The 12,151-nt window shown below is 36.4% G+C and overlaps 1 protein-coding gene across 3 annotated transcripts in view; it reads left to right on the top strand.

The window, feature by feature from the left end:
• Positions 1 to 12,151, top strand: part of LOC101856747 (neutral alpha-glucosidase AB) — a 31,895-nt gene that overhangs the window by 5,748 nt on the left and 13,996 nt on the right. For 2 of the 3 annotated variants that reach the window (XM_035971026.1, XM_035971027.1), the window contains exons 2-10: positions 280 to 381; positions 968 to 1,210; positions 1,543 to 1,710; positions 5,058 to 5,163; positions 8,197 to 8,287; positions 9,436 to 9,532; positions 9,937 to 10,038; positions 10,783 to 10,861; positions 11,732 to 11,905. In XM_035971026.1, the coding sequence (XP_035826919.1) occupies positions 284 to 381; positions 968 to 1,210; positions 1,543 to 1,710; positions 5,058 to 5,163; positions 8,197 to 8,287; positions 9,436 to 9,532; positions 9,937 to 10,038; positions 10,783 to 10,861; positions 11,732 to 11,905 (1,158 nt within the window). In that variant the 5' untranslated portion in view covers positions 280 to 283. The remainder of the gene's footprint in view (positions 1 to 279; positions 382 to 967; positions 1,211 to 1,542; positions 1,711 to 5,057; positions 5,164 to 8,196; positions 8,288 to 9,435; positions 9,533 to 9,936; positions 10,039 to 10,782; positions 10,862 to 11,731; positions 11,906 to 12,151) is intronic. The other variant, XM_013085292.2, reaches the window with a different exon arrangement.

Below are 12,151 nucleotides of genomic sequence, written 5' to 3'. Positions count from 1 at the left end.
GTGTACTGTTGTATAATACATTGCACTTTTTACTCTTTATTCTTCTAGTTGGCTACCTCAAACATGGCAAGAAACAGGGTGGGGAGGTAGAGGTTGCAACTCTCTTTTTTCTTGTTTTGTGCCACTGTTTTCAGATCCATTGACCTTATGTTTTGAAATTAATGGTCCTTGACTATATTATTATTATGAATGGGTAATCCAGTGCCTTGGTGTCATTTGGTAGGAGTTCTTTCTTTCTTGTGTTTTCCTCATTCTTTTCTATTTTTTGTATTTCTGCAGGATCATGAAGCATTTGTGCCTCATGCTTGGTGTGCTCCTGTGCACTTGCCTTGGTGTGCACAGGGAGAATTTCAGGACATGCAGCCAAAGTGGATTTTGCAAGTAAGAATTGTTATTAAATGAATATTTTATTGTAATTTAAAGTGTTTTTGTGACTATATTATATCAGCATTACTATTGATTTTTTTAAAAGATGCATGAAAGAAAGTCTTTTTACTGTTTCTCTTATCTATTTCTGTTTTTATGATGGAGTATTGCGGGTGATTGGTGGATGCTCTGGTGTGGTTTGCTCCTTCTTTCCTATCAAACATCTATTATCTTTATCTCCCCTCTTTGTTACTCTCTTGTAACACCTCTAATCTTCGGCACTTACATGACCTTGTGTTGCAAGTGCCGTAAAACTCTTACTAAAACTAAACTATGATGGAGTACATGGTAAATAGTGAACTTATTTCAATGTGTTACAAGTGTGTTAGTGTTACTAAAGTTCATTTGGATTTGTGAAATGTGCATTTTCCTTTTTGTTGTAGATTTGTCAGATGATATTTTGCTTTTTGTCATGAGTCTATGAAATGTTTTGTCGGGCTTATATCAAATACTTTTTTGCTTCTTTGTGATTGGTTTATCAAATTCTCTTTTGATTCTAGTCTTGGGTTTGTGAAGTGTAATTTGTCTTTTTGTTATGCAGGCGTCAACGTAACATGGAGCCTGGTACCTCCAGTTACGTCGTACAACCGTCCACTCTGCGCATATCATCCAGCTCACTCATGGTAGAAGTGTTGAACACCAAGAACAACATACGCTTTCTACTTCAAGGCTATGGTCTTCAACACGGTATCTTCAGAGTGAAGCTAGCAGAGGCTGAAGCACTGAGGGAACGATATGAGATTCCTGTTGGGCTGACGCTGGTTGCTGAGCCTGTTCAGGAAGAGTGAGTTTTTCTTTTCTTATCTGCTTACACGTGGCACATGTCCATAATTTCTGTGTTGTATATAGGGTTTCATATTTGCTTTCCTTTATTTAAAAAAGAAATGATAGTATTGATACCCCAGGGGTATTGTGTTACTTTTTTTCTGCCCAGAATATCTTGAGATGGTCTCTTTCTTAAAAAAATAAATATATACGCTTGCTTGGCTTCATTTTCTAGGGGCTGCTAAATTTAAGTTTAAACAGATTTTTATAAATGTATTGATACTAATTTTAATTTTGTTTATTTTAAATTTGTTTTTGACTAGATTCTGTAATTGTTTTTTTTTTTTTCAGGCTGAAGTACCATGGTGAAAAAGATGGCAAGTTGACATTTTCTCTAGGACAAAATAAGATGGTGATCAATGTCAACCCTCTGAGGCTGGACTTTTTGATAAATGATGAACCAGTTACCAGTCTCAATGCACAGGGCTTGCTGAAGTTTGAGCACTCTCGTACCAAAGAGTAAGCATGTTTTGCATGAACTATTTGTGTTCCTTGTTCAAGGGTTTCTCTTTCTAAGAATGTGAAGGTAATATCTCCTTATAGGGCAATTCAAAATACTAATTCATATGTTTCAAAGGTAGTTGCTGTCCATATTTAAAGAACTATCTCTTTCACGCTTGGCTTGTTTGGCTTTCATAATGTTGGGCTAATAAGAGCAATAAATGGTAAGAGTAAGAGAGCATTTTAAAAATTGAGTGTAGGTTGTACGAGCAGAGTCCAATTAAAATTTTAATGTACCAGTGTGGTGTTACTTTTTTTGGAAACTGAAATAAAATATGTTGAAAATGGTTTTTGTCCTTATACCCCCCTCCCAAAAAAAAATAAGGTGTGCTTATCTGTAACAGTTTAACTAATAATAATATTAGCATGATGGAAATGTGACAACTATCTCTCTTTTTAGTTTATTTCTTTTTAGATTATGGAGGTACTAAGACACTTATTGTCACTCTGGTGAAAAACTTGCATAAATTTAGACAATAGAACCTGGCTGAAAAATGTACTTTTTATTTGTAGTATAAGGAATTTTTCACATAATCTATATGGACATTGCTTGAGAAGTACTCTTCCAGTATGCATTGCAAAGTTCACCAAGGACATTGAATAGATGCCCAACAAAGGCAAGGTAAAATGTGCACTGTTTATTGCCTACACATACACAATATTTGAATGTCATAATGATTATAGATCATATAAGTGCACTTTTGTGTAGTGATGGCATATGTTGGCCTATAAAGTTGGTGACGTATCTGTAAATATAACTAGAAGTTTTCAAATATTATCTTTTTTTTTTTTTGGAGGCGGGTACTATCACATAATGTGTTGAGCTTTTGCATCAGAGTAATTTTATGCCAACAAATTTCTATGAATCTTAAAATATTGTTCAGAATTGGCTTCTCAGTCAACTACTTTTTTTTTTCAAGGTGACAGCCCACATTTAACAGTGGAAAATTACTTACACTTACAGTCTAGTGGAATCTATGCAAACTTTAATGTTTCTTTTTCTAAAAGGGATCAGAAGATGTATTTGGAAAGTGGATTACTTTTTTAACTACTTTTTTTCTTTGCTTGAGAACACATTTTTCAAGTGGTGTTTGTTTATTTAGATGCATATTTAGTATTTGCAGCTTTCAATGTTCATTTCATAGCTTCTACAGACACACAAGTAAGGCTTGAAGTGGGAGACAGGCAGAAGAAAAGAGTACTTGACCAATAAAAAGTTAGGTAGTTAGTTATGCAAGTACATAAATGAAAACAGGTCCCTAATAAAGCAAGACTTTATGTAAAAGATTAGAACTGTTTAGGAAAAACACTTAACAAATGCAGTTTTTCGGTAGATGGACACATTTGTCTTGTCCACTGTTTACTCAGTTTCATATGTCACTCATATTCAGCTATGATTTGTTCATGTACAGTAGTCTCCGCCTCAGATCCAACTGTTTATGATCCAGTTCCCTTAAATTTTGCTGCTTTGAGAAAACAAAATTTTAATGATAATAATAATAAATGATATTTATGCAGTACACAGTCTCTGAGCGCTTTACAATATAATACAATGTACAACAGTAACATAAAACGTTGTGTTCTGACTAAAAGGAAATCGCTCCATATATTCATCTTATTAATTTAAGAACAGAAATGACTTCAGCTGACATTTGAATAAATCAACAGATTTGATCACTCTTAAAGTACTTGGCAAAGCATTCCAGATCTTGGGGCCTTGATATTCCAATGCCTTTCACCCATTGTTTTAAGTTTCATAGATGGTAAAAGAAATTTCTTTTTGTCCGCTGATGACCTTAAACTGCAAGTTAGAATGTACAGTCTTAACAGATTTGATAAATATGATGGCGCACATTATCATTCAAGCGTTTGTGACATTGGGTGGCCAACTTGTACACAATTCTTTTCTCAACAGGAAGCCAGTACAATGTCCGTAAAAGAGGTTTAGCAGAGTCTCACTTTCTTTTCCATAAAACGAAACGTGCAGCATTGTTTTGGACAGTTTGAAGTCTAACTTTCTCCTGTGATATTCCTGATAACCATGAGTTACAATAATCGAGTCTTGATAAAACTAAGCTAGTTATTACACAAGTCACCCCAAAGATCCTGCTCTGAAGGACAACATCCGGCTAAGATCTTGCGTTTCAAATCATAATTTATGGAACAAAAACCTGTGAGTGCGCAGCTGATCAACTAAGCAGTGAAAACTTAGGATCATTATACTGCCCGTTGCAATTTACCCCTGTGAATGAGATCACATCTCCGTTTTTTATTTTCGATGAGTTTGCACAATGTTTACCCAAGACAGGATCACGTGAGATGTGAACTTGTTGACATGTTTGTTTTTTCTACCCGACCCTTCGCCTGAACTCTCATCAAATGTTGTGTGGGTACGGCCTACAAGGCCGCATCAGACAGGATCACATTTAACCGTGAACTCGTCAGTGCCACTGTTTCTCTTATCATAGCAGCAACTCTCAAATTTGCTAGACAGACTGGATTTTAATTGGTGCAGTCTAAATACAATGATCCGTAACAGCAGTGGCAAGATACCTCTGTCAGACTTGGAAAGCTATACATTTTGTAACAGATTAAAGGGTGGGTTAATGCGATTGAAGGGAACTTTGAGACTGTTGGATAATTTAGTCACTCTTTGCTCACCATAAGTCTTAAACCCACATAGGGATCATGTCAGTACATTTCAAAGCAAGGGGAGAACATTTTAGTGATTGTGGGCCGGACCATGATTCACCAAGGATTCTCCCTCTGATGATTCGGCTAAGACCCAGTTCTCCTTAGAGAGCACATTTTCCTTGCTCCCAAGCACTGGGATCTTAGGCAGAGACTACTGTATTTGTTATTTTATTGTATATTTCATTTAGTTTTATTTGCAGTGTTTTCACTTTGAGTTCCTTTGCGTTGTTAAAGCTATTTGATGACATCCGGTGCACGTTTCTCGCTGCATCTCACATAAATCAACAAAGAAATTTTATTTGATTTAATAATTGGTTGGTACCTTATTTATTTCGTTCAGTTTTCATTTGGTCTACTTTATGTATGGTATATAAACATTATCTATGATTGTTGGTTTGTCAGTGTGCGGTCAATATGTTTTTGTTGTAACATATTGTTACCGTCAAATAAAGTATGCACGCATTGGTGGTCTCTTGCTCCATACTTCCATCACGTATTCTATTTGTATTTTGGAAAGCATGTCTTTGTTGACCTTTTGTTTCTCAAGACGTGTTTCCACCATTTCATTCTTTTTTTCACAATGATACTTGACGCTCTTTGTGTCTGATCAGGGGCTGGTTTTCTTCCCTGGGCTCGTCTGTATTCTCATTACTTTCACAACCTTTCAGAGAGGCCAAGGACGAAGGGGCTGGTGAAGAGTCTGAGGGAGAGCAGAAGGTGAGTTTATGGACGTGAGGAGAAAGTGAGGAAAATATAAGAAAACAACCCCCCCCCCCCCCGTTAAATATATAGATAGTTTCAGTATGATTCTTTACTTCATTTTTAATTCGATAAGGCAATGAACGAAGGTTATAAAAGTTACAGATGGTTTTTGGAAATGTTCTTGAGTTTTGTTCCTTTGTTAGGGTGTTGTACATAAGGTAAAGCTAATTGTACAAGTTAGGTCTGCTTTAATAAAATTACCCGAAATTTTTCTTTTCCGTCAGGAAAATTTTTTGTAGAAGTAAAGGCTGATCTGTACTCCCTAAAAAATTCATCTTTTTTAATTAAAAAAGGCTGAAGGTTTTAAGAATGGCTTATTAAAATTTTTTAATGCTCATAAAGACATTGGGATTAACAAATGTTTGTTTTAGGCTTTAGCTTCAATTGGACGGAGATGCTTAACGTAGGTTGTAGTAGCTTTTAACTGCTTGGGTGTCGGATGATTACTTTTTCATTTTGCATTTGGAAATTCACTGTCTTAATTATGTTTCTCTGACATCTGTACTCCCTTTTTCCTGGGCATTTATAGTGGTGTATAGTACCCTTTCGATTTCACTTCCTTTCCTTAATACAGTATGTATACCTATTTGGCGACCCCCCCCTCCCCCCCTTACTTTACTTATTAATAGAGTTTGCTTGACTGAAATATGTTTTAATTTTTTATTTGGAACTCCTATATTTTTTAACACTCACCCATTTACTGGCTGTTGGAAACTATTGGATAGTACCAGGTTTTCAGTAGATTTAAAGCAGCATGAAACACATTCTTAAAGTATTTTTGCAGGCCAACTGGTCATAAGAACAAAATACAATAAAGCCTTTATAACGGGAACTTCAGAGGACTAGAGAATTTACTTGGCTAAATAGAGAGCGAATAAAAAAAACAAAATAGGAGAGACAACGCGTCTCTTATTGTTCAGCTCAAATGCAAGGCTTTGTGTAACCTATTTTTAGTTATTGATAACACATGCAGAGCTGCCGAGTGTGATTTGTTCCTTCTGCTGAGTCTTCTTTTCTGTGTTTCTGTTTTCCTAAAAATTTATCCATGGCAAAATGGGGGTTTTATGATACTGACCTGATAAAAATAGACACAAACAACTACTCAACAACAACATTAATTCATTAATTGATTTTCTACTACTGATTAACTGTCCACACCATTTGTGATGAAAGCCTGGTGTTGTTTTTTTCCCCCTTGCATTTATCCCTTTGGCTGGCGAATTTGTGTGGCACTAACCTTAATTTACTGACTCAGATCAGCTAAACTTTTGAAGTGAATCCCATGAGAGTCATTTTGACCAATATCTGAAAAGCCACTATTTTACTGCTCTAAATTTTTTTTGCACTTAAAACGAAAGGTTAGACAGTTTGTTCACTTCACAATATGTTTTTAAATTGTTGTGTTTTGGTTAATGCTTCATTTTTAAAATGGAGTTGATTTAGGTCTTAAGAAAATGTTTTGTTTCTATTTTTGCTGCATTTTTGAGTCTGGATTGCGCCACCTACTAACTGCTAAATAAATTCTGTATTATGATTTACTTAAAAATAGAAAGGTAACTTTCTCTGTCTATTGTAAGTGTAGTGGTAACTTCATTTAGATATCTAAAAAAACTGGACCCAGATCTAGGGTAGGTTTGATTTAGAACTGTCTAGAGTAGACTAGTCTAGATTAGAAAACCAAGTCTTGCTTTGTTCTGTCATGGATGAAAAAAATAAGGAAATATTTGATAAAAACTAGTTTAGAGAGTAAATTAACTTGTTGTTAAAATCATTCAGGACCAATAAGGTAATGTTAAAAGTCACACTGAGATATCTTCACTTTTTGACAGAGTAAATCAAGATATCTTAGTTTTGGTCACGTGTGAGTTTGCATTGCTTTATCTTGGCAGCATTGTTTTTGAGTTCCCGGAACTGTTCCTTCTCGCTACATTCCTCCCTCACCTTCATTTAGCCTTTTGTTCTGTTATGATGTAGTTGAGTTTCGTGTGCCTAGGTCTTTATGGAAGTAGCACTGTAGGGGCAAGTGATGTTTTAATACGTACCTGAGGGTTCATCAAGGCATGTTTTGGCTTTTGTAGTACTAATACTTCTCTGTCGAGATTGGCTGGGCTGCTGTTTGAATTTGTCAGAAACTTTATCTTTTTAAAGAGATCAGTTGTGGTAAACTTCCTTTTAAAGTGTGATGTTTTAATAAATACTTCTTCAGACAATAGGTTCTATGTTCACTTTTGTGTCCAAGCTCCAGATTCAGAGATTAAGTCATTGTGAAATGAGGCTGTCCTACCTAGCTCTTTTTCTCCCATTCCTCTTTGACCGTGAAATACTTAAAGGGTGCGCCATTGGTTCAGTTGTTATCATGATGGACAATGGAGCGGATGGCCCAGGCTTTATGAACTTACATTATTTTTGGGAGTCCTTTAGTTTTAGTAAGAGTTTTACGGCACTTGAAACACAGTAAAGGTCATATATGTGCCGAAGATTAAAGTTGGTACAAGAGAGTTACAAACATAAAAAAGGAGGAGAGATAAAGATGATAGTTGTTTGATAGGAAAGAAGGAGCGAACCACACCAAAGCATCCGCCAACCGCCCACTGGGAGTCTTTAAGGCTGTTCACTCATTTGGTTTGGTCCTATTAGAGATGGGCATTAAATTGGAATGTTCCTCTTTTACATAATCATACAGCATGGAAGGGGTGTTAAACCTATAAACAGTGACTTTGACATACACCGGCTGTCATTCTCCATCCCTTATGCTTGCTGCAAATGATAAATGGCCAGTTAAATATAAAGGAAAGGGGGGAAAACGATCTGTTATCTGAAGGAGAAGAAAACAAAGGGGGATTGATATATCATTTGTGAAGTCATGTATACGGATAGGTTTGGTGCACCTTTTTGTTTTTGGACAATTATATCATGTGACTGACTTCCTGTCGTGGAGAATGGGAAACCTGTGAAAACTACTAATGTCTTCTGTGTTGTTTGTTTCAGGAAGAGGGAGAGGAGGTTAAGGCTGAGGAGGAAGAAGAACCAGACATGTGGGAAGAAACTTTTAAAGGGTTCACCGATTCCAAACCCAATGGTACTTTTCTGTCCCTGTCTTTTATTAATGTGTGAAGCTTTTCTAAGGTTCCAATTCAGGCAGCTGATTTTATTCATTTGACTTTGCTTGCTGCCACATGCCTGAGCTTTAGCTTTGGCAAATGTCTTAAGAGTAACTTTTAGAATTTCATGTTTAACCATCTAACACTTTTAGATCAGCGGTGCGCAGTCTTATCTATTCACACCTAGAGATGCATTGCGTGGTGTTTCAATTTCTGAGCGCTTGACACTGCTGTGGGATACTTTTTTAGAGGTCTTGGAAGAATGTTTGATTAGAATTGTTTGAAAACGAGGCTTTAAAGTGCAAATAAGAGTTGTTTTTCATTCTATGAGGTTGAATTGACCCAGAAATAGTGTGTGTGTGAATTTTTACAGTATATATATGACAAAATAGAGGATGCGATGGAGTTGAGACTTGAACTAATTAGAGGAAACTTTGAAATAACATAAAAATTGAGCCTGTGAAACGATCCGGACTAGATGAAGACAGGCTGAGTGTTCATTTCTCAGTCTACGGTAAAATCATATTTTCAAGTGAAAGAGGAGTTGGTTATTATTTTAATTTGATGAAATAGATGGGTTATGAATGAAAACCGGATGGTCACAACTATAATGGGAGAAATAAATAACTTGCCTATACCATATTGTATCACAGCGGAAACTGGCTCAAACTGACTCGTTGGAAGCAGCATTCTTTTCCTAGTATAGTTGCATTTTTCGAGATCATTTAGTGAACATTTTAAAAAAAATGAAATTTTAAAAAAAATGTATATATAATATGTTTAGTATTATATCACCCTTTTCATATATTTCGGGGCATGTATCAGGGCAACTCCACAGGAGCTAAATGGTTAATGGAGTTGAAGTGTTGGTAACCAGAAAAATCTCCTTTATGATCAACAGCCATGCAGTTTGTTATAGACTTTTCTAATGCAAGTTTGCTTGTAGTCAGCTTCAAGTACTAATCAGATATCTGCACCCTCTTTTTTTTTTTCTTCAAGTAGACAGAAGTTTTGCAGTGACATGTATGTAGTTCGTTGATAAAAAGTTCAGATGTATAATGTATGTCTGCAGTATGATGATGATGCAAAGTGTACAACTGCTAGATAAAATTGACTTTGTTTTCAGGTCCCGTGTCAGTTGGCTTGGACATAGCATTCCCGGGATTCCGATACGTGTATGGTATTCCTGAGCATGCCGACACGTTTGCGCTGAAAACTACAAAGTGAGATTCAGATTTTGATATAGTGCCATGTTTGTTTTATTTTTTTTGGTAGTTTTTCAAAATTTGATATGGAAAATATAATTTTGAAACAAAAGAATTTGATGCGGGGAAAGCTGGACATTCAGAAAAATCTTACAGCAAAACCAAATATATTTACAAAAACCTAAATGTTGTCTATATTTTATGTGGTACCATTTGTCACTACTTTTGCAAAAGGTACAGATTATTTGAAAAGTATAAAAGTTGCTGTGAGCCTGTGAGGGATCAATGCATGAGCTTTAGTTTGGTGTTCATTGTTTAAACAGAAGATGACCTTAGAAATTAGGTTTCATTTTCGTAATCCATGTATACGTTTTCCTTTTAGTATCATAGTCATATTGATTGTTATTCCTTTCATATTTCAGAAACACTGATCCTTATCGACTGTATAATTTGGACGTGTTTGAATATGAGCTCAACAGCCCCATGGCTCTCTATGGACACATTCCTTTCATGGCTGCTCACAAGTAAGTGGGATATTTTACAAAAGCGTTTGCACTGTGCAGTGTTTAGTTTTTTGCAATGTGCAGTGTTTAGTTTTTGCAGCATTAGCATGTTTAGGTTATGGGGGATTGGAGAGTGCAGCTGATAGGTCTTATCTCACCCTTTTCCCTGCACTAGATGATGATTATTGTGTTGATTGAAGGAGAAGGGGATCTAAAGAGGAGAACGGAAACACAGCCACCCGTGCAGACCAGTCCGACGGATCTCCAACTAGATTATGATGGGGACTATAAGCAGACAGACTCCGGGATGGATCCTGTAGAGAGGGGGAGAGTAGAGAGGGACATGTTCCGACTGTAGTGACCCCAACACTGTTGACAAGGTGTGACAAGGTGTGACAAGGTGTATTGTGTTGATATGCTTCTCTTTCCTCAAACAGTTTGAAATGTTTTGTTTTGTTGTAAATAATGAATAAATGTGACAAGGAGATGTTGAATGTTGAGACAAGGTGTGAAAGACGTGTCATTCATTTCATAGAAAGTCTTTTACTCAATCATCTATACTCCACAGATGTTGGTCTCCTTATCATTTATATAGATCACAACTGGCCTAGCATTGATGGGCTTAGTCTTGGTTGTTTTCACCGAAATATTGCCTTTTTAACCTTCCGTACGATTCAAAGTTCTAGGATGTGCACCAGAAATAGTTTTGTTTCGTTTGCCAGGTTCATGATGTTGTAATTCGCTTTCTTTCCATTTCAATTTCAGTGAAAAAAACACAGTAGGTGTGTTCTTCCAGAATGCTGCTGAGGGTTGGGTTGACATCCACTCCAATGTTGCTGATAAAGTGAGTGTTAATTTAAGCAGTCTCCTTTCTTTTTCATAGCTTCCAACCGGGATGTAAAAAACCATGTTTAATGCATTTTTTAAAGTTCTGTTTTTGTAAAGGAATACATGTATTCTCAGTTTTCTTTTGCTGCTTTTCACAGACATGCCGATGTTGAAAAAAATTTTGGGACCGTAACTCTTTAAGGACGTAGCAGACTTGTGTGTCCAATCAGTAGAGGATCAAAGACAACACATGCAATTTAAAATATGAATTTAAATGTTTCTCAGTATGCATTTTGCAGCCTGCCTTTTAAAGGTGTGGATAAAGAAAACGGAACTGAAAAATTCGTGCAAATAAAGAAGTTATGCTTCTTTGCTCTTTTCAAGTATCCCAAAACAGTTTGTTTTCAAGTATGAAAAACGCGCGTCCTCAATGAGTGAAAAAACACAGTTTGCGAATAGTAATGCAAATGAAACGCACAAGTCAATTGGAGAGATCATTTGCTGCAGCATTTTGCTTTGAATAGCTTGAATTTATTGAATGGAGAAAACTGCGTGTGAAGGGTTTGGAGGGGGTTGCCAGGCCAATGCTCACCATTCTGACACACATTGTTCATAGAATCTGTTGTTTTTTTTGTTGAAAAGTTGTCAGCTATGTGTACTTGTAAGTCATGCTGATTTGAAACCTTTGTTTAAAATTGTAAGTGTTGTTTGGCAATATTGTGTGTGGCTGTTCTTTTTAGGAGTGCTACTGGTTTTTGTTTCTGTTTTTAAAATTTTTTGTTGTTGTTGTATTTTTTTAGTTATTCATGCCTGACTGTACTACTAGTGTCCTTTTTCTCCAAAGCTGCCTTTTTTCACATGCTTTGTTATCTGTTCTAATTTTCAGTCTGTTTTCTCCAATCTGGCTGACTTTGTCACTGGAAATAATGAGGTTCCTCAGACTGACACCCACTGGTTCTTTGAGGATGGAATCATTGACATCTTTGTGCTCCTCGGCCCAGGTCCCAGAGATATTTTCAAGCAGTATGCCAGTCTGACTGGGAATACCCCACTGCCACCAGTAAGAAAACTTTTTGCAGTTATTTGTACCCCAAAGTAGTGATATGTTTGTTGCAGTTCAGTTAGTGAGAAAGGGTGGAAGTGGGTGGTTGGCGGGTGCTCTGGTGTGGTTTGCTTCTTCTTTCCTAACAAACGCCTATTGTCCTCATCTCCCCTCCTTTTTTGTTTGTTACCCTCTTGTAACACCTCTAGTCTTTTGGCGCTCATATGACCTTATGCAGTTGCGAGTGCCGTAAAACCTCTACAA

Source organism: Aplysia californica, unplaced genomic scaffold (genome assembly GCF_000002075.1).
Source record: "Aplysia californica isolate F4 #8 unplaced genomic scaffold, AplCal3.0 scaffold00363, whole genome shotgun sequence".
NCBI classification, from domain to species: domain Eukaryota; kingdom Metazoa; phylum Mollusca; class Gastropoda; order Aplysiida; family Aplysiidae; genus Aplysia; species Aplysia californica.
The sequence above is the reverse complement of the archived record's forward strand: the minus strand, read 5'-3'. Positions and strand labels throughout refer to the sequence as shown.